Source organism: Gossypium hirsutum, chromosome D03 (assembly GCF_007990345.1).
Source record: "Gossypium hirsutum isolate 1008001.06 chromosome D03, Gossypium_hirsutum_v2.1, whole genome shotgun sequence".
In the NCBI taxonomy this organism is placed as follows: Eukaryota; Viridiplantae; Streptophyta; class Magnoliopsida; order Malvales; family Malvaceae; genus Gossypium; species Gossypium hirsutum.
Genome location: NC_053439.1, coordinates 110,883 through 131,974, shown reverse-complemented (window position 1 = coordinate 131,974; position 21,092 = coordinate 110,883). Strand labels below are relative to the sequence as shown.

Below are 21,092 nucleotides of genomic sequence, written 5' to 3'. Positions count from 1 at the left end.
CATCATCTAACCATGGCGTTTCTTTTAAGGACTATGATAGATCTTGGCATTCGTGAACGCATTTTTTTTTCTCTCAATGTCTTGCGGTAAATTTTGATGAATTCATCTAGGACCTGCTGACAGTTGCTGAAGTGTAGTAATGTGGTGCTTTGTTTTTTTTTTTTCGTTTGCGATCGGCTCTCCCAAGTTATAACAAAAATTGGAGAAGGATATTTGGTTGTGTATAAAGAGGAGAAAAAGGAAGGAGGAACACTATTATATGTGCAACACTCTTACTCTCTCAATAGCTAAATGTGAGCACTTTTTTGTTAATTTTAAAATTTCATCTATAGAAATAAAGTTGAAATCAGCACTCTTATCTACTACACCGATTGCTCTTAGAAATCTATATAACAACAACCCCTTTTTTTCTACAAGAAGAAGAATCAATAATTGATGAGCAAAGTGGTTGATCCAAATCATGACATGATGACAAGAAAGAGGATTCATTCAACACTTATCTAACACATAGGCGTGTGATTCATAATCATAACTGAAGAAAACTTGGAGTAGAATAGCTGGATGGTAATGGTGTTCCAATCATAATATGCAACTGGTATATAATTAACTTGAAAACAATGTGAATAACACATTCAGTTATCGCAGTTAAAACTCCTTTGTCATTTCCTCACATAGTTATTACTTTTTACTTTGTTAACCATTAATCAAAAATAAGAAGAAGAAGAAGAAAAAAAGAATCTTATTGAAAATGTCACAAGCCCAAAAAATTAAAACAATTAAAACAAACACAATCAATAGTCGTACAGGTGGAGGGAGGAATCTTTAATCCCTTCTTCTCTTGCCCACCTTAAATCTTAAGTTTGCTCATTCCAGCATCCATGTTAGATTGACCATCTGGGCTCCTCAGGTTCAGCCATGGGTGTTGCAGACACTGCTGGGCAGTTGGTCGCTTCTCTGGGGAAAAATCAAGAAGAGGAGAAAGAAACTCCAAAAACTCACGTGCATCAGTCTCAGAGAATTTATATTTAGTCACCAACAATCGATCCAGTGGCAGGAACTTCAGTCTCCGAATCCTCTTCAGATCCCCATGCCTGTCAAAAAAATCCTTTGATCGAGCTCCTCCAACGGCAATCTGGTTACACATGCATATATTAACATTTCTATCACAACAATTTTATAACTAGGAAAGGACATTAATATAGAAATAATTTTACCTTCCGAGGCATCTTTCCAAGAAGTTCCATCATGAGAGCAAGGTGATCCTGCAAGCAACCAAATGACTAATATTATTCCCAGTGGTCCTTTCCTCCTTTTATCTATAGGGTTATTATTAATTATTATTATTATTATGATCCATAAACAAACAAACAAACAAACAAACAAATAATAGTAGGCATATAAATATATTCATAATAATATGCTAATCAAAGACAATAACTAAATCTCAGTAACAAGTGCCGCTGTTAAAACCATGAGACACGTCACATGTGTATGTGAAAAAACTAATTTGATTTGACTTAAATATGAACATGATTACTATGATGCAGGCCTGCCTTCTACTCAGCACAGTTATTTTTTATAGCTCTTTTCTGGTATGATATCTATAAGAAAAGAAACCAGATCACACTATAATGGCAGGATCAGAGGGGAAGGATGAAAAAAATGGTAATATGACAGCTGCAACGCAAGTAGAATAACTAAATATATAATAGGTGCAGAACAAAGATGATCCTAATCTGGCATCATGCCAGACAAATAGAAAATACTGTTTTCCTTGAGCTACTTCCTATTCCTATTTTCTAAACACATACCCCGCAAAAATAGGACAAGGAAAATCATTTCCAAAGTGTGATGCATAGAACAGTCATACCTCATCTTCGCTGAAGCCTTGTCCTGTTTTAGGAGCAAACATCATGTCACCAGTAGCGAGCTCAAAGGCTATGCAAGCAAATGACCACATATCAACGGAAAAGGTATACCCAGATAGAAGTATGACCTCAGGAGCTCTATACTGCCTTGTTTGAATCTCTTCTGCAAATCGTTTGTCAGCCCAACATGCGTTTCCAAAGTCCACAACCTTGCACCTCATATCAATCCCATCAAGACATCTTGCAGGTTTTGGAGCTTCTACTCCCATTGAATCTCTTCTAACACCTATATTAGCAACTGCTCTTCTGGCCCTCCGTTTCAATTTTTTCTCAATGATGTTCATGGTAGATCCACCATTTAGGGTGCCCCCCTCAGGCCTTTCAAGAATTGGAGTAAGACCAGATCTAACTGGATCCTTGGCTGGATCAATAGTGGAAAAGAGAAGAATATTTTCAGGCTTTAAATCCGTGTGGATTATACCAACCTCCCTATGCAAGTAATCCAGGGCTATCAAAATGCATTTGCAGATCTCCCTAACTTTATTCAATTCAAGCCCTTTGTAACGGTTAAACCTGATTAATTGAAGTAAGCTATCACCGAGGAATTCGAGGACCATGCATAGATGTTGGCCATTTGGACCACTGTGCTTAAAGTGGTCAATCAGGCGCACCACACACTTCGAGTTTGAGGGGTCTCCGTCAGCAATAGATGAAAGGACATCAATTTCATGAAGTGCAGCTTGTGCAAATTGTTGTGCGCTTTTCTGGATCTTTAGAGCAACATATTTCTGGTTCAAAAGAGAAATGGTTTAGATAATACAATGATGCTAATCAAGAAAAATCAAGGGATACCCTCTCCTTTTTTTTCAAGAAAATTTCCAAAAATCAACATCTTTTATCAAGAGGAAGCATAAGATTACAAAAAGCAAAGAATTTGACAACTCATACAAGAAATACTATTCAGATTCAGATCAGGTTTTCTTTTTTCCTTTGAAAAGTTTAATCAACCTGATTATTATTGCATACTTCATCTGACCATATACTTATAGCAAAATATCTAGGCATCAATCGCCGATCCCAAAAAAGAGTAAGAAGAAACGAAACGGATAATAATGTCGTAGAGATTCTTTATAGAAAAAGCCAAAAATGAATACTTGCGGGAAAGGGGATACTGACAATAACGGTTAAACGGAAAGCAGAGCCTATAAGACCCAGAACAAAAAAAAAAAGTGCAAAATGAAATAAGACCCAGATCATAAAAAAAGCAGAAGAAAATCTAAGTTGAAGGAACAGGAGGGACATACAGAGGATTGGGTATCATAAGCGAGCCAAACAGTGGAGAACTGACCCCAACCCAGCTTCCTCTGAGCGATGTAACGACCAGCGGCGAATGGATCGCCGATCCGGACGGCATGATATCCTCCTTTCCTGTAAGAGTCGATTCCCTCGTCATCTTCCTCCGAGCCCGATGATGAAGAACAAGACATGTCGGCAACTGTGATCGGATCAGCGTTGGGAGGAAATTAACGAAAAAACGGAATTTGTTTTTTCGTTGATTGTTGGGTTAGTTTTTTGTTTATATATTTGGCGATTTGTTTGCTTTATTATCCTTTTTTTTACTTTCCTTTTTGTTGTGGCCTGGTGCTTTTTTTATGGTTTGCTATTTTTGGGCGGGGGGGTGTGTTAATTTTGTGTGTGGCTTTGAATAGAAACGGTGCAAAATAATGCAACAGGTGTCCCGTCCCATGTTGGCTTCATGGTGCCGCCCTCCCTGCTGCGCCATCCTCATTTGAACATAAGGCTCTTTTGCTTGCCCCCTGGACATGTTGGCTTGGGCTTTGGGCAATTTGCATTTGGTTTTCATCCCGGAAGCCCATATAATGATCCTCACCTGGCTCATTAGCGATCTAGTAGGTAAGTAGGTGGGGTGATGTTTGTCTTAGGTTTGGACGATGACTTAGTTTCATCTGCCACCTGCCCTTTTTGGTTTCTGATGAGATCTAATGCATCATCGCTAATTACATGATTGCTTGTTTTTGCTCAACTATGGTATCATTACTTTTTTTCCCAAGTATTAATAGTTTAGTACCAGTAGTGTTATAATCCCTTTTATAACACAGACTGAGGCCGCAAGTTGCAGTATGTAATTTGTGTGCGACTCGGTCAATAAAACAAACGACGTCACTTCCCGCCTAAGTAAGCCAATCAACATCGTAGGTGGCCCTTTGAAGTTTTCTAATTTCTGATTTCGTCGGGTGCAAGCAATCAGTTTAGTGTTCTTTAACATTTCGACTGTGGAATTGGATGATTTATGGTTATGTTATGTAGCCATTTCCCACCTGATTTTCTATTCCTTGACGTTTCTTCCAATCCCGGAACTTTAAATTCCAGCTTGGCGGTGGCGGGATATTCCTAACAATACCGATCTGTTCGTTGCTTATTTTAGGAACGCCAGATCAGTGGAGCCGAGGCTGTTGCCTTTTTTCAAGGCTCCAATTTGGTCCCAGAACGCTCTCTCTCAGGTCATTTCCCTCTTGCCTTTTCTGTTTCTCCTACAAATCATACTGAACCTTTCTTCTTTGCTCGGTGATTTTTTTTTTGTTGGAGTTAGTTTGACTTCTTTTTCCCATTCAGTTGTTATTCCATTCGTTGGTTTTGGTTGAGATAAAAGGAGAACGACAACACATAATTGTTATATGGTTTTCACTCAGCTTAGCAAGTTAATTCTTCTTTAATTTGTAGCGATATTATGTATGAGCCACTACTGACATGCTTTTATTATTTTTCTTAAGTATCATTTTTTGTTCAAAAATCATATGGAGAACATCAAAATGTTGTTTAGCAGTGCACTGCTCGGAAAGAACTGGTACCTAATACTTCTAGGGGTTCGGTAGATTGTTTTACAACTCTTCTCCTTGTGGAGAATTCTTGTATCTGTTTGGTTTAATTTGTGGGAACATTCCTTTTGTCGCACTCAATTGATGTTTCTATTTGCAGGTCTTGATGCATGCTGACCAGCAGAAACTAGGTTATCTTGGTAGACAAGAATTTTATAATGCCCTTAAACTTGTTCCTGTGGCACAAAGTAAGCGAGATATGACTCCAGATATGATAAATGCTGCACTGTACGGCCCTGCTTCAGCTAAAATTCCTGCTCCCCAGATAAACTACCTACACTACAGTCCAATCTAGCAACACTAGGGACACCTGGCCTTGGTAATGTAGGTGTAAATCATCAGCATCTCCAATCACAGCAAAACCAGGTTATGAGGCCAACCCAAGCAGTGCCTTCCATCATTTCATCACAGACAGAACAAGTTCTTGAGGCACAAGGCATGCTGATGGGAGGTAACATTGTGGTTCCTCGTCTTCCAACTTCAAACTCCTCAATTAATTGGCAAAGTAGAAACTCGGGTGGTCTTATAGGTGGTGCTAATAACCAAGTTCATAGCCAAGGTATTGGTCCTTCTACGAGCCAAGATGGATTTGGACAGACATCTTTGGGTTTGACACTTTCTATGCAACCAAGACCGCTAGCAACTCCTGGGCAGATATCCTCTACTACTGTAAAAAGGCAAGATATGCCATCCAGCCAGTAAACAGAAAAGGATCCCAAAGAATTGGTTGCTTCGGGAAAGGGGTTTGTCTATGATTCCTTTCTTGGTGACTTCTCTGCAACTTCATTGCAGTCAAAGCAACGTCTTTGGCAGCCGCATCACCTGCAACTAGCTCAACTGTCTCAATGACCTCCATTCCAGTACCAGGGCCCCGTACTTCTCTAAAGCCAAGGCCAACTGATTATTTGCTGAGTACACTTTCTCAACAACATGTGGGTGGTCAGTATCATACGGTCATCCAACAAGTAAACTGAACCAGCAGGTTACAGTCCAAAGCAATGCGGCCTCTGGTTCAACTGGATTTCTTGCTGGACCTGGGAACTTGGCTTCTAGAGAATCAACTCAGTCTCAGCCCCCATGGCCTAAGATAACTCAATCTATGTACAGAAGTACACAAAAGTATTTGTACAAGTTGACACCGATAGAGATGGAAAAATTACCGGTGATCAGTCACGCCATCTGTTCTTAAGCTGGAGGCTCACTTAGAGGTAGTCTATGATTGGTTGATTGTCAGTTTCTGGTTTATCTACTGCTAGCTCAATTATGCTGGTTAAAATATTTTTGTCCTTGAAGTATCATGTTGGTCATGCAATATCTGCATGGATATAACTGGTGGATCACTAGGTTGCATTTTGAGCAGCTATTGGTCATCTTATAAACTACCTATACGTGTAAAGATGAGATTCTATTTTACTATTTAACTGATCTATTACTCTCAATACAGTTTCTTTTCTGATTTCTGATTATGTTGGCACATGGGATAAAAATAAACACTATATATATGGAAATGTTTCAATAATTTATTTTCTCTTTCTCGCCTATCAAGTAAATGTGAACATTCCATGGAACCTTAAGAATAGCAATCAACATTGTCTTCCCTTTAAATTTCTCAATAGCCCAATGCAATTCTCTTTGCCATCCTGTAACTGATCTTCGAACCTCGCACAATGAGAACTCTTTTCCAAACCTCGCGGCTGATTGGTATGAAGAATGGGACAAGTTTGAAGACACAAGTACGTATCTTTAGGGCATTTTTATCTTTTGTTGTCCAAACTAGAGTGCTTGGTGAACCGCATTTAGTAATGGACTTTGCATGTCCTTAACATAATGTTGATTGTAATGTATCAAATTGACATGGTACTTTCTTCTGACTATTCTGTAATCTGTATATAATTCTGATGAACTGTCACTAACTCTCCTTTTAGGATTCACATTTGTAAAGGAGCTCACTCGTGATATACAAAATGTCATAGGCTCATAGCCCCTCCAAAACCAAAAGTTTCACAAGTTCAAAAGGAAACGGCTGCTGGCGCTAACACATGTAAGATTCTTAATACAAGCGAATGGATCCATGAGAAAGACTTGCCAAATGAGCAAAGAGAGGATAGCCTGGAAGAAAGCCCCTCTGGAAGTCCAGCTATAAGTAGTACAGAAGATAAGCGATCTCAAGAATTCCAGGATTCTTATGTGACAAACAGTAGTGGTGCTGTCTTTTTATCAAAGGAAGCCTTAGATTCTTTTTATCACTTTCTGTGGATATCAAAATTCTAGTATTTTGTCTTCATTCAATCTTTTCCCGAATGGATGTTGTTTGTTTGATGAGAAGATTTGTCAGAATTGTAATGAAAACCACAAATGGTCAAAAAAATACGTCCTTTGCAGGAGAAAATGGATCCTGATGAGCATGATAATAACTCTACATTTGGTCTTGGTGACTTCAACATAAAGCCCATAAGAACGCAGTCCTCCCAAACAGAAAACTTGTTCCCAGGGAAAGGCCCGTTCACTTTTGAGGATTCTGTTCCGAGAATCCCTGCCTAGATAGGTGACATGTTCCACGGGAAAAGCTCGTCTATTTTTGCGGATTCTATTCCAAGCAGCCCTGCTTATAAAAACAAAGTCTTCAAGGGGAAGAGCTCATCTATTTTTGCAGATTCTGTTCCTAATTCTCCTGCCTATGCAGATAACATGTTCAAGGGAAAGAGCTCATCTATTTTTGCTGATTCTGTTCCTAGCACTCCTGCCTATGCAGATAACATGTTCAAGGGGAAGAATTCGGCCATATTTGCAGAATCTATTCCAAGCTCTCCTGTCTATGCGGATAAGTTGTTCAAGGGGCAAACCTCGTCTATTTTTGCTGATTCTGTTCCAGGTACCCCTGCTTATCATTATGGGAGCTCCCAGAAGTTTTGTGAAGGATGGGAAGATTAGTCATTTGGTAGTAGCTCTGGGTATGATTCATTCAGCATTCAAGAAAATGGACTCTTTCAACTCTCCTCGCTTGATAATGGTTATGTGTATGATTGGTTTGATGCACAACATTCGCTAGCAAGGTTTGGTTCCACGCGAAGCAGTAGAGGATTTGATCATGGTCACGAGTTACCACTGTTTGATGATACTGATCCATTCAGGTCAACTGGGCCATTTAAGACATCAGTGGAGAGCCAGAGTCCGAGAGAAGATTCTGATAAACGGAGTGCTTTTCAGTGAAAGCGAAAAATATAAATGCAATTAAATCAGGTGTTCGTGTGATTTAAGATTTTGCTCTCTCTATATGTATAGAATAAATGATAAAAGGTGATTAATCATTACATATTTTATTGGAGTCTGGTTGTGGTTGATTAGCATCTGATATGTATTATAAAATTGTATATAAACTCGTTTTTCATGCAGTGCCACTTGCTGGTGTATTCCTTTTCCCAAATAGTATTATTTCGTTCACCCTGCCGATTACAAGTTGCAATTTGCTATGATTTGACAATAGAAGCTGCATGGAGAAAGAAAAATGTACACAAACACAATGATTGAACTGTTATGAAAATACACCAATTTATGGAGGAATTAAATGGTATCATACATGGCCAAGTTGTATGTCTTTCTTCTCAATCATTGGTATTAACAGTCGTTCATATGATCACCTCACCTCAAGAGAGGAAAAAAAAGGAAATCATTAGGCCTTGGACGCAAATATCTCCAGGAGCGAAGACCAGGTTCCTGAGACTCCCATAATCACACCCAGAACCACAATGACGGCATCCATAATCAATCCATCCCACCCTAATTCCTTCTTGAATACCATCAAATGAAAAGCAGCAGGCAACACAAACCCCAGAGCACAGCAGACACTACTGCCCACTAGAGACAAGAAATCTGCAAAATTTGGGACCAGCAGTGCCACTAAACTTACCCCCAAAACAACTACCCACCTTAGCCATAAGCAGTATCTAGAATCACACAACCGCCTCTCCACCACCTCGTAAACTGGGTTCATCATCAATGGGAATGTTATAAACAGGTTCACACATAGACCCAGTTGCACCAGAGTGCTTATTAACCCTGCTCCCAGGTTGGTAGTGATAATATCTTTGGTCTCTTCACCAAAAGCCATGTATCCCAATATCCCAAATGCTCCATACAGCAGAGAAATGAATGCCATGCATAAGGCCAATACTTTCCCAAACTTATCTTTGTATTTAGCCTCTAATTCCAATGGCAGTATCATCCCTATTCCTTCAAAAGAATAAACAGCCACCCCCAGGCCATAAAAAAATACAGAGAAACCACCGAAAGCCTTTAACTCGGGTCTATTCTTCAAGAAAACCAAAACATCCTCTACCATCACCACTCCCACAGCTGCAAGATCTACTACATCCGCAAAGATACTCAAAGGAGCTAAATGGGTCAACGTTGCAATTGAATTCAAACCTAACTGGAACGGAAAACAAGCCCACAGATAAACAGTCTTGGAACTGAGCCCAAGAATACTTGCCTGATTGTCAGCATTAAAGACATAGGCTAAAGTGTTGGCAATAAAAATGAGGTAACTAATGCAGAAACCAGCTTGGGCAAGAACTATCATGATATCTACCGCAAAGCGACCAAGGGGGCCATAAACCTCGAAGCCAAGATCGCCGAAGGAGTTGATCTTGGAGAAGCCATGGATAGACTCCAGCTTGCGGCGAGTAAAAATCAAAAGCATCATGCAGTGATAGGCTAGGAGAGCAACAGAGAAGAGCATGAGGGAGCCCATGAGCCAGCCAGTTTTCTTGAAGGTGTAAGGAAGGCCGAGGACGCCTGCTCCAACTATAGCTATAAAGACGTTTGCAAAGGTCTTTGACTGGGAAGACAGGCGACGTGGTTGGCCCAACAAGGGGGTATCTTCTCTTGGGAGGGGTGGCACTTGCAGCACATGCGAGGATGAGCTTGCTTCCTTATCAAACCCCATATCTGGACCAAAAGAGTGATGAGTGTAAGATTTTGAAGAAAAACAAGAGTAGATTGGTTGGGAACTTGGGATGTTTTAATTCTTAGACGGAGGAGATGAGAACAGATGGGAATGTCGTTTCAGTTCACTTGTTATTAGGTAAAGACAGACAGACGAGTGCAACTTGATGGAGTTTGACAGATCTAAATGGGAGCTGAAAATACCCCTTTACAATATGCATTCTGCAAAAGAAAGAGCAGAAGTTGTAAAATAATGTAGGGGATGGGGCACGTTAAGATTTTTTTAATGATCCTATCTTTTTCTTTTGTCGTTTACTTGAAGTAATAAAGTACAAACAGACAACCAACTCAAATGCACATGAGGTGAGATGAAATAAGATTATGATAATTGTTCAGAGGGACAGATGGGATAAGCCGTGCAACCTATCTAAAAAAAATCTTCAACAGTTGAAGTGTGTAGACAAGTTGAAGTTAAACACGCAAAGCAGATGAGAATAAAGAAAAAGATCAAAGGCAGCAAGGCTACCATTCAGCAGCCACTGTCGGTTTGCCGCTTAAGCATGATTCACCATAATCTTTTGTGGGCCATTTGATAGAGACCACATTGTCTTTCTGTGTTTGCCAAACTGTCCCTCCCTCCCCTCCAAATTCAACTCATAATTTCACTGCCACCCCCTTAACTTTTTCTTCACATCTTTTGGATAAGATACGAAGAAATATCGTAGATATAAGTAAGATTTTTTGGCTCTTGCCCTGTGCTGACTTTATTATTTTGTTTTTGGGTTTTGTTTTTCCCTGTGTGTTCTGTTCCGTGGCATGAATACTTGAAGAGACCAACACAAGAACCTGGATCCTACATACATACATACATACATACACATTCCTCTTTTCTTTTAGTTAGTTTGTTTGTTTCTAGCAGAGCGAGCACTGAGGGATGATTTTGGTGCAATTCTCTTCACGAAATCATCCATAGGCGATAGATAGGCATCAGCATTTTCGCTCGTATCTTCCCAATGGGCTATGCTCGATCAATATAGTGTACTCCAGTCCACTGTATTTGTAGGCTTAAACTTAATATAAATATTGGGTTTAAGGTTAAAAGTTTGGCCCATGTTGGATGCCGTTGCCAAACTACACATGGATAGAGCATTATCAACGTAGATGCTATGATATTATATGGCATCTGGACTTTAAGAAGATAGAGATTCCGAGCAACATAGGTAATAGCAAGTAATTAAACATTAACAATCTCAATCTCAAATTTTATAAGCTTTACTTTCTCTGGAGTAAGATGTTTTTCATGTGTCTAATAGTAAATAAATTGTTACAATTAAAATATAAGATAACTTTGTAGTGCTACCTCATACTTGGAGCTTAATTGCCCCTGAAAAAAAATCCCTGCAACTAACATCAAACTTGCTGAGGTTGCCCCAAGCAACTTATTACCAGTTTCAGATTGTAACTCAAATGTTACCAACTCAAATTCAAAAAATATACTAATAAAAAAAAGAAAAAAAATGTATACACCGGACACCATCCAGGATTCAAGAAATCATCAACTATTTCTATCCACGTCACAGCAAGTGGGACGGACCAGTTATTATTCAGAAAAATGGCTCTCCAATTGGTTTAAATTCCATTGTTTTCTTCTTTTTTGTACAAGATACAGACAATTCTTATCACTCGGTCATTCGTTGTTCAAAACACCCTTGAGGAGATCCAGCCCTTCTGCTGATATGCTCCTCCTTTTATACGATCTCGGAATTTCAATCTTCGGAGGTGGGTCTGGCGAGAAGCAGACTACAACAACAGTTAGATTATCACATGTGTTGCGTTGTAATGCTTCCTTCACAAGTGCTCTTGAGCACCTCTCAGGATCATTATGCTGCATCAACTCCTTCCTCACCATTGTCACAGCACATTGGCTACTCATCACATCCCAAAGTCCATCACACCCCATTATCAGAAACTCATCTTCTTCTGTCAGCAAAATTTCTTCCAATTCTGGCTCACAGCTTAAGGGACTCTTCGAGCCTTTAGCGCCCTTAATATGCCAGTCTCCAAGAGCACGTGCTACAGAAAGCTGGCCATTCAGGTAGCCATCATATATCACACCACCTAGTTTCTCGATTCTTAATCTTTCAGATGTACAGTTGGGTTTGTGGTCTTTAGACAACTCGATTGCTCTTCCTCGTTTACCCAATACAGCTCGAGAATCCCCAGCATTAGCAATGATCATGGTTCTGACAGAAACAACCATACTTAAATCATGTCACACTGCCAAACCTTACCATATCAACGTCCAACTGCACAATGCATATGTTTAAAAAAAAGTAAATGTTTAGCATCAGATTTCTTACCTTTCCAAAATGAGAGCAGTCAAAGCAGTGGTGCCAGAGGACCTATCAAGAGATTTAGCATCTGCAAGTGCATGATCAGCTTTCACGTAAGCACGCTTAACTGCCTTTTTTGTTCCAGTTGCAAAATTAGCGTCTTCAACAATGAAGTTGAGAATGTTCTTTCTGGTGAAGGATGCTGCATCTAGACCACCATGCCCATCAAATACCTATAGGAAAAAAAGGCAGAACCGTAGTTCTACATTATATATATAGTCCAAAGCTAGATAAATCTGATAATTGTGCAAAGCTTTACGAAACAGGCGTACTAAGGTGGCTGGCGACTAAAGGAATTGTTCCATACGCTGAAATTACAAAAACAGTGTCCTGAATTTAAGTAATCTAACCTAACAAAAGTTACACACCCCATAGAATGCTCCTAGGCAAGGAAAGCTTGCAGCCGGGCCAAGATGCTGAAACAGATCATCAATACATATAAACTCATCTTCCATATATTGTTTTGGTCCTTTCTCAGAACAGCTTCCTGAACGGAATACAGGTAGAAAGCAAGAATCTTCACGTGATGGTGGTGACTTCAAGCCCGCAGCACCCATAACTGATTCCTACATCAACCACAAACAGAACTATTTTACATGAAATTTGTTTTAAAACTTATGCAGCAGGCATCAACTCGAGTGACAATGTAAACGAGGGGAACATCAAAAAGGAGGCTAATAATTCACAATGAATCCCATGAAACAAAAGCAATAATTTAGGTGAAATCTGAAACCGTTATAAAGCTTTTACATAGACTGAAAATAACAACAATATAATTCTTAGCATGAGTTGGTGAGCTTAGTTCAATCCAAAATGTAGTTTACCAAGGGAAGTTTATGTTTTGGTTCTTCAAAAGAAAATTTCACCCCAAGTTTATGCTAATGTAAATACACATTTACAGGTTAAACTTGATCATGCAACTGAATTATTGGAAATCTAACTCAAGAGCATAAAGGCAACCGAGGACTTTAAAGAAGAAAGAAAAGGCAGATAAGACAAACATGTTCGATTAGCCACGCAGAGCTTGAGCAATGGCGCATAGCAGAGAGGCTTCTTGGAGGTTTGGCAGCATTGGCTTGGGTCATATTCCCCAATGTGTCTTCATTTTCATCCTCCATTGAATTGAAACCACTTTTGAAGCTTCCATCTTCTAGTTTTGTTGCATGTGGAGATACATCTGTCGCTGGAGCCATTGATCCCCCTCCACAACCCACCAAAAAAGAAAAAAACACAAATAACACTAACCCATCATTTCAAAGGGGAAAAAAAGGTGCCTGTTAGATTGGGTAACAGACAGCCCATATTTTTGCATGAATCAACTGCCCAAAAGGTGAAGCACCTGATCCAAAGATTCAATTAAGATGCACTCCACCCCAGACGTATGGTATGAAAAGCTTGAGTTTTTTTTTTCTTTTGCAAGTTGGAAACTTTATTGGTTGGTGTGAGGAACTAAAAGCAGCCCCATTGCCAGGTTGGGTACACCCTATATGTGTGTAATTATGAAGGTCCAAGAGAACAAACAAAACTTAGAACGTAAAAGAGAAGAAGAAAATAGTATTAAAAGAGGAAGAAGAAGAAATGCAAAACCAAAGCATGGAAGTAGGAAAGGGAGGACCGTTTAGAGAGAGAAGGAACGGAAGTCTGTTATTATATGTTTATGGGATTCCAAGTTTTGCGCACTACATTATAGGTAAAGCTTGAAAGGGGATTGGGTTATTGACACGTGTTTCACCTCCTCATCGTTGACCTTTCCCTTGGTTTGGATTTCAATCAACGTCTCTCCCTCACCTATCACTCATCCAACCAAAAGCGACCATCTTCAAAGCCAAAGCAGCCTTCCCTACACAACGCTTCAACCACTTTTTCAGTTATAATTGCAACTGCTATTCATTGTCTCCCCCCCGCCATGCTGGGGGATTTTCATTTTTTTATTTAAGTAATTTTATAATTATTCAATTATTATTTATTTAAACCAATCATTTTAGATATATCATTTAAAAATAAAATAAAAAATATTTTTTGACCTTATGTCAATACTTAATGTTTTTAATTGATCACTATTATAAGTACGTTTTAAAAAAATATATTGATTGGAAATTAATTTATTATCCATATACATACCAAACATTAAATTAATTTATTATCTATATATATAACAATAATTATATTAGAAATTAATGTGTGGATGTAACCTTTTAAATAAATAAATTTATATTAAATTAAAATTAACGATTTAATTTTTTTATAATTGGTCGGTTGTAAATCCTAAATCACATCGTAAGTCAACATGTGTGGATCCAATTGAATTTTTTAGACTTTAGTAGTAAAATTTTAAGAGTAAAAATAAAAGAAAATATGACCATATTTGAACTTCCATTGAATATTAACCTTAAAAATAAAATTAACTAAACTCCATCTTCAATTATAAGGTGATTGATGTTTGGTTAAATTTATTATCCATGTACATAACAATAATTATATAGAATTTGGTGGGAATCACTTGTCCAAGTGCAGTTGTCCGTCCTCAAGGAATCATTTGCAGCACATACTCCTAAAAAGCAAAGAAAAAAATATGTACAACATATACATACGTAAATGAACTTTGCACTAAGAAAGAATATTTGAATCCCTTGATATAATAAGTTAAGTCCACACTAGACAAAGCAACAAATATATATCACCCACAAAAGAAAAGAAAAGAAAAGGAATATGGACTTGGCAGGGCAGGGGAGCAATCAATGAGGCATCTATTCCCCACAGCTGCAAATCATAAAAGTAGTGCTCAATGATCATATATAAAATTGGATAGTGTTTGAACATATATGCAAGGAAGAGCTGAGCCATTGCTTTTGTCTCCTTTAATTTGTTTAGTAATATAATCATATTTTTAAGAGTCTGCTACATCTACATAATCGGTACATTCATTTAGAGCTTGCCTAGTGTTAGGTAAACGTATCCATCACTTGCTTCTTTAGGAGGGCCAGACTGAAAAGCCTTACCAACTTGTATGATATATATTATTGAAAACATTGAAGATAATGTATGAACTTATGACCATTTCTAAAGTGAAGTGGTGAATATGGTACGACATAGTTTAAGGAGCTAGAAGCAGTGGTAATTAAACCGAAAGTTGTAGACGCATCATCCACCAATGGCACTCTAGTCTAGGCAGCAAGTAATGTAATAAGCATGCAATTGCAAACGCATGGATGATATAAGAAATGCACAAATTATGTTAATGAGGTGGAAGAAGCACTTGATAGCATAGGCCACTTACAAAAGGGGTGGGGTCTGTGTTCACTTTTCTATACTAGGTTTAGGTTGGGTGTCTACCCTGTGGAAGAATGGAGTGTTCGACTATGGCGTGAGTTGACCTATTCTTCCATTGGTTGAGTAGAAATGCCACAGATCCGGCTTTAGCATTACCATAGTGCATATTAAGATACTAATAATCATTCATGCTGCTGAATATTTGACAGTACTGGACCACCACTAAGGGGCCACTCATAGTCATTTCAACTTCAAAATGATATATTTCTCCACCGCGTCATTTTATCATTCCTGCCTCTTTCCTTGTCAATTAATTTTCATCCTCAGGAATTCACACTAGGCGCCAACTTACGCATGTTATCCTTTTAGTTGCTTCTGTCCACCTTTCATGAAGCTCAGTAATGGCTCCAATCTCAAAGCGCAACCTAGTTGTTTCAGCACATGTTAAATGTATGCCAATTATTATCTTTTTTTTTTTGCACTAGTCTCACCTTCATTAAAATCATCACAACAGACAGGGTCTCTTACTTAAAATTCATGGCTGCTACGCTACACCTACTCTGCTACTGTGAGTTTTGGTCCAAAACTCGTTTTCGCTTTTCATATTTGTACCAAGCTTCTTCCACAATCTTGTCACTTGAATTAAACCTCTTTTTTTCATGTTAACTACTGCTACAACTATTTGATTTGATAGCTTGCCTGGCACTTGCTTTGTCAGTTTTAGTTTTATTTATTTATTACCCTTCTTGGGTCCTTTCTTGGGTTTTGCAAATTAGCGGAGCACAAGATCTTATGTTTTCCTCATCCTGATTTCTTATTTCAGATCTGCTGTTATTAATTCTATTGTTTGATTGCCTTGTCGTGGTTTAGCTTTAGTCAACGTATCATTTTCTGCTGATCTATTTTTATCAGAGTCGGAGCAACTCTAATGAAGCAGCAGCAGCAGCAATTTACCATGAATATCATCCTATGGCTTCTGGCGTCTATGATCGTGTGCAATGGTCTTCCACTGAACGCAAACGTTGCTGGAAGGCCTGCAGTTGTGAATATTGGTGCTATTTTTTCATTCAAAACTGTTATCGGAAAAGCTGCAAAAATTGCAATCGAAACAGCCATAGAAGATGTAAATTCAAACCCAGATATCCTTCCAGGAACTAAATTAATACTACAGATGAAGGACTCCAATTACAGTGGGTTTATGGCAGTAGTGGAAGGTACGTCCTTTTTGTTTATTGTTATCATGAAGACTAACAGTTGCATGCTCAAGAATTTCTCCTTCTCTATGGATTCATCGTTGATTGAATTGCAGCTTTACTATTCATGGAGAGAGAGACTGTAGCCATAATTGGTCCCCAATCTTCTGTGACGGCTCATGTGATTTCCCATATTGCCAATGTCCTGCGAGTCCCTCTATTGTCATTCTCATCCACAGATCCTACCCTGTCTCCAATTCAGTTCCCATTCTTTGTGAGGACTGCTCAGAACGATTTGTATCAGATGTCTGCCATTGCTGAAATCATAGACCATTATGAATGGAGAGAGGTCATAGCAATCTACGAGGATGACGATCATGGCAGAAATGGGATTGCTGCTTTGGGGGATAAACTGGCCGAAAGACGATGCAGGATTTCCTACAAAGCGCGTTTAAGCCCAGAACCCACCCGGGATGAAATCACTGACGTGTTGGTGAAGGTGGCTTTGAGGGAGTCTAGGATTCTGGTTGTACATGTTCCTGGTAGCTGGGGTCTGAAAGTGTTCAGTGTGGCTCAGTATCTAGGAATGCTTGGAACTGGCTATGTTTGGATTGCTACTAATTGGCTATCTACCGTCCTGGAAACCAACTCCCCCTTATCTCAAGATGCTATGGATGATATTCAAGGTGTTGTTACGCTGCGGATGTACACTCCAGATTCACAACTCAAGAGGAGATTTGTTTCAAGGTGGAGCAACTTAACCAGAGGAAAGCTAATTGGACTCAACACTTACAGTCTGTACGCCTATGACACAGTCTGGTTGCTAGCTCATGCAATCAATGGATTCTTCAATCAGGGAGGAAACATTTCGTTTTTAAATAATTCTAGAGCATCGGAGCTGAGTGAAGGGAACTTACACCTTGATGCTTTGAGCGTGTTTCAAGGAGGGAACTTGTTACTTGACAACATTTTGAACGTCAATATGAAGGGTGTTACAGGGGATTTCAGGTTTACTAGTGATCGGAATCTCATTCATCCTGCATTTGAAATCATTAATGTGATTGGTACTGGCTATAGAAGAGTAGGATACTGGTCCAATCATTCTGGCTTATCAACCGCACTTCCAGAAACCCTTTGGGAAAAACTGCCTAACCGTTCTAGCACAAGCCAAATGTTACACGGCGTTGTTTGGCCTGGACAAACGACGCAAAAACCCCGTGGATGGGTGTTTCCAAACAGTGGAAGACATTTGAAGATTGGAGTTCCTCATCGTGTTAGTTACCGTGAATTTGTGTCAGTAAGGGGCCCTGATGTAATTACAGGATACTGCATTGATGTATTCACTGCTGCTCTCAATTTGTTGCCCTATGCTGTCCCATACAAATTAATTCCCTTCGGGGACGGCCGTACCAACCCAAGTGGCACTGAGCTGGTGCGTTTGATCACAGCAGGTGTAAGTGCCATGAACCAAATCTTTTAAGGTGGTTGGTTGGTTCCTTTCATTTGTAATCATCAAGTTCTGATCTTCTTATCATGATTCAGGTATTCGATGCAGCAATAGGCGACATTGCAATCATCACTAACAGAACAAAGATGGCAGATTTCACACAGCCATATATTGAGTCTGGATTAGTTGTGGTAGCCCCAGTTTGGAGGAAGAATTCTAATGCTTTTGCCTTTCTGAGGCCGTTCACAGGAAGGATGTGGGCAGTGACAGCTATCTTTTTCCTGCTAGTGGGAACAGTAGTTTGGATTTTGGAGCATAGGATGAATGATGAGTTCAGAGGCCCCCCAAGAAGACAAGTAGTTACTATTTTATGGTTAGTGCTATCTGATTTTGGTTGCATTTTGTTTTGAAATGAATAAGCCATGAGGGGGATTGCTTCTTCTTCTGAGTTACTCGGTAACTTTGTATTTGAAACTCCTTTTGCAGGTTTAGTTTTTCAACTTGGTTCTTCGCCCACAGTAAGTGACACTATACGTAACCGTAATCAGCTTTTACTATACATAATAGCCATTGATGTACCATATATTGAACTTGCAAAAGTTTATGCTACTTGGTTTTGTTCTGTTATCTTCAGGAGAAAATACTGTCAGTGTACTTGGTCGCATAATTCTTATCATCTGGCTATTTGTGGTTCTCATAATCAACTCTAGCTACACGGCCAGCCTTACCTCCATCCTTACAGTGCAACAACTTAGTTCTCCCATCAAGGGCATTGAAACTTTGGTATCAAGCAAGGATCCCATTGGCTACCAGCAGGGATCATTTGCTCGAAATTATTTAATTGACGACCTAAAAATCGATGCATCACGGCTGGTTGCTCTTAATTCCCCGGAAGAATGTGCTAAAGCTTTGAAAGATGGGCCCCACAAGGGTGGTGTGGCTGCAATGGTGGATGATCGTGCTTATATAGAGCTCTTTCTCTCCACCAGATGTGAATTCAGTATCGTAGGCCAAGAGTTCACCAAAAATGGATGGGGATTTGTAAGTGGCGGTGCTTGTAATGCACTAATATTGTTGGTAATTGTATGTTTTACACACAAAATTAATGGTATTGATGTGGCAGGCCTTTCCACGGGACTCTCCTCTAGCAGTGGACATGTCAACTGCCATTCTCAAACTTTCAGAGAATGGAGATCTCCAAAGGATCCATGACAAATGGCTGTTAAGACGTGCATGTAGTTATCAAGGTGCAAAAATGGAAGTGGACAGGCTTCAGCTTAGAAGCTTTTGGGGCCTATTTCTCATATGTGGATTAGCTTGCTTGATAGCTCTCTTTCTGTATTTCTTGAAAATGGTAAGGCAGTTCAGCCGTCACTACTCTGAGGAATCCGATCTTTCAGGCCAAAGCTCTCGATCTGCACGCATTCAGACATTCCTTTCCTTCGTTGATGAAAAGGAAGAGGAGGTTAAAAGTCGGTCCAAGAGAAGGCAAATGGAGAGAACCTCTAATCGAAGTACTGATGATGGATCAAATAGCACTAGCTACTCCATCAGAAGAAATAGTGAATTTGCTTCAAACAAAAGCCTTGGAGCTACCACTAATAGGGGTGAAGTCTAGGTAATGTTTGTTCCCCCCGCATGATTTTATTTTTAAAAAAATAGATATTGAGAAAAGGAAATCAATTTAGAGAAGCAGTGGAGGCATATTATGTAAGAATCAATCAGCCTCAGCACATAAAGGCTAAGGGTATATGTCCTGCTTGTATAGGCTTATTTTTCCTTTTTTTTCTTCATAAATTTGACTTCCAAGGTGGGTTATTGAATTCTCACTTGCTCTATAACATCCTCAAAACCCCCTTTATAGTAAATAATATGAGATAAAATCTTAGCAAAAAAAAAGTAGATCAATAAAAATTAAAGTTATAAGATATCAAAAGAAAGTTAAAAAGTTCAATCAAGAAGTAAGACATAATGTATTAAATTAAGAAGTGGATTAAATTGTAAATATGTAAAAATTTTTGTGGCATAAGTATAAATATGGAAAAGTTGAAGTGAAAGGTCAATAGTGCAAATATCACCAAAAGAGAAAAGTGATAAGAAGACTATGGAGAACAATAAAATCACCTTGGATTCAAGAAAATGGAAGTTGGAGGAGAGAGAAAATCAAGTTAAATTTTGAAATCAATAGGATAAGGTAAGAACATCAATATTTCAATATATTTTTAAGTTTGATATTATTGAAAAAGCATGAAATTGATGTTAAAGTAGAGTTTTTTTATATAAGGTTTATGTTCTTAATATGTTAGTGAAGTGAAATAAGAGGAAGTGATGAGAAATATTGTAGAGAAAGGAAAGGAGGGTGTAATAAACTTGGTTATTAACATTTTGCACTAAAACAGTTTTGGACAGCATTAGTAGTCTAATTTTGAAAATTCACCAAAAATTGTATAAATTGAATTAAATGTTAATTAAAGTATGAAATTAAAGCCTATTGAGTCTAGTTTTTCATAGAAAAAATGGTATAAGTAAAAGAATTTCATATTATGAGATATATAAATTTTGGTGAGACAATGTCAAATTGATTTTGGTTCACCTGTTCTGACTTTGAAAAATCATCAAAAATTGTAAAGAAATGATTAGGGGTTTAAATTTATATTTTTAAATTCTTAATGAGTATATTTTCAAAAGAAACAAACAAAAACATCATCTAAACCCCGTACTAAGAGATAATTAATTTTTAGTAAAAAAAGGTCGAAGCTGTCAAACAGCAGAATAGAGACAAATTTGAAGAATTTACTGTACTTATTGGCTAAATTATAAATTCTTAAATTTTTATGGTAAAAAAAATACTTGAGTCTAGTTTTAAAAACATCAAGCGAACCTTAATTTTGATTTCTTTAGCTCAAGATATAAATAATTTAGTAACTATGACTCAAGTGGACAACTTTGATATGAACAAATAAGTAAATAGTGAAATTATAGATAATGTTACATATAAGCATGTTATACACTAAAAGCTAAAGATTCTAACAAATATATACATAAATGATGTGGAATGGAGAGGAGGATGAGGAAAAATA

At 38.4% G+C, this 21,092-nt stretch overlaps 4 protein-coding genes and 1 pseudogene across 5 annotated transcripts; 2 read left to right on the top strand and 3 right to left on the bottom strand.

Annotated features, from left to right (window-relative positions):
- Positions 1-723: 723 nt before the first annotated feature.
- LOC107937811 (SRSF protein kinase 1) lies at positions 724-3,635 on the bottom strand. The gene is made up of 4 exons (XM_016870787.2): positions 3,173-3,635; positions 1,871-2,656; positions 1,215-1,262; positions 724-1,132 (listed from the first exon to the last, which is right to left on the bottom strand). Exons 1-4 carry the CDS (start codon positions 3,353-3,355, stop codon positions 848-850), a joined length of 1,302 nt encoding a protein of 433 aa, XP_016726276.1. The 5' UTR covers positions 3,356-3,635; the 3' UTR covers positions 724-847.
- A 56-nt stretch (positions 3,636-3,691) lies between these two features.
- Positions 3,692-8,041, top strand: LOC107937816 (uncharacterized; annotated as a pseudogene).
- A 134-nt stretch (positions 8,042-8,175) lies between these two features.
- Positions 8,176-10,049, bottom strand: LOC107937812 (amino acid transporter AVT3C). The gene has a single exon (XM_016870788.2). The coding sequence runs from the start codon at positions 9,708-9,710 to the stop codon at positions 8,436-8,438; it is 1,275 nt and encodes a 424-aa protein (XP_016726277.1). The 5' UTR covers positions 9,711-10,049; the 3' UTR covers positions 8,176-8,435.
- Positions 10,050-10,991: 942 nt separating this feature from the next.
- On the bottom strand, positions 10,992-13,712 carry LOC107937795 (probable protein phosphatase 2C 47). The gene is made up of 4 exons (XM_016870772.2): positions 13,104-13,712; positions 12,471-12,668; positions 12,070-12,275; positions 10,992-11,952 (listed from the first exon to the last, which is right to left on the bottom strand). The coding sequence occupies exons 1-4, from the start codon at positions 13,293-13,295 to the stop codon at positions 11,397-11,399; spliced, it is 1,152 nt and encodes a 383-aa protein (XP_016726261.1). The 5' UTR covers positions 13,296-13,712; the 3' UTR covers positions 10,992-11,396.
- A 1,702-nt stretch (positions 13,713-15,414) lies between these two features.
- LOC107937823 (glutamate receptor 3.6) lies at positions 15,415-19,835 on the top strand. Of its 2 annotated transcripts, none has more exons than XM_016870802.2 (7): positions 15,415-15,822; positions 16,285-16,586; positions 16,682-18,018; positions 18,108-18,385; positions 18,499-18,530; positions 18,647-19,053; positions 19,136-19,835. In XM_016870802.2, the coding sequence occupies exons 2-7, from the start codon at positions 16,301-16,303 to the stop codon at positions 19,628-19,630; spliced, it is 2,835 nt and encodes a 944-aa protein (XP_016726291.2). In that variant the 5' UTR covers positions 15,415-15,822; positions 16,285-16,300; the 3' UTR covers positions 19,631-19,835. The 2 variants fall into 2 exon arrangements, with proteins under 2 accessions (XP_016726291.2, XP_016726290.2); XM_016870801.2 differs by having other exon boundaries at positions 15,671-15,940.
- Positions 19,836-21,092: the final 1,257 nt, after the last annotated feature.

Excerpts from the sequence above, each read along its gene's own strand:
- LOC107937811 (XM_016870787.2), bottom strand. The coding sequence starts at position 3,355 with ATGTCTTGTTCTTCATCATCGGGCTCGGAGGAAGATGACGAGGGAATC. Across the intron at positions 2,657-3,172 it reads CTTATGATACCCAATCCTCT|AAATATGTTGCTCTAAAGAT; the intron begins GTATGTCCCTCC and ends CTTTTGAACCAG. Across the intron at positions 1,133-1,214 it reads TTGGAAAGATGCCTCGGAAG|ATTGCCGTTGGAGGAGCTCG; the intron begins GTAAAATTATTT and ends ATGTGTAACCAG.
- LOC107937812 (XM_016870788.2), bottom strand. The coding sequence starts at position 9,710 with ATGGGGTTTGATAAGGAAGCAAGCTCATCCTCGCATGTGCTGCAAGTG.
- LOC107937795 (XM_016870772.2), bottom strand. The coding sequence starts at position 13,295 with ATGGCTCCAGCGACAGATGTATCTCCACATGCAACAAAACTAGAAGAT. Across the intron at positions 12,276-12,470 it reads GCCTAGGAGCATTCTATGGG|GTATTTGATGGGCATGGTGG; the intron begins GTGTGTAACTTT and ends TTTTTCCTATAG. Across the intron at positions 11,953-12,069 it reads ACTGCTCTCATTTTGGAAAG|AACCATGATCATTGCTAATG; the intron begins GTAAGAAATCTG and ends TGTTTCTGTCAG.
- LOC107937823 (XM_016870802.2), top strand. The coding sequence starts at position 16,301 with ATGAAGCAGCAGCAGCAGCAATTTACCATGAATATCATCCTATGGCTT. Across the intron at positions 16,587-16,681 it reads GTTTATGGCAGTAGTGGAAG|CTTTACTATTCATGGAGAGA; the intron begins GTACGTCCTTTT and ends ATTGAATTGCAG. Across the intron at positions 19,054-19,135 it reads CCAAAAATGGATGGGGATTT|GCCTTTCCACGGGACTCTCC; the intron begins GTAAGTGGCGGT and ends TTGATGTGGCAG.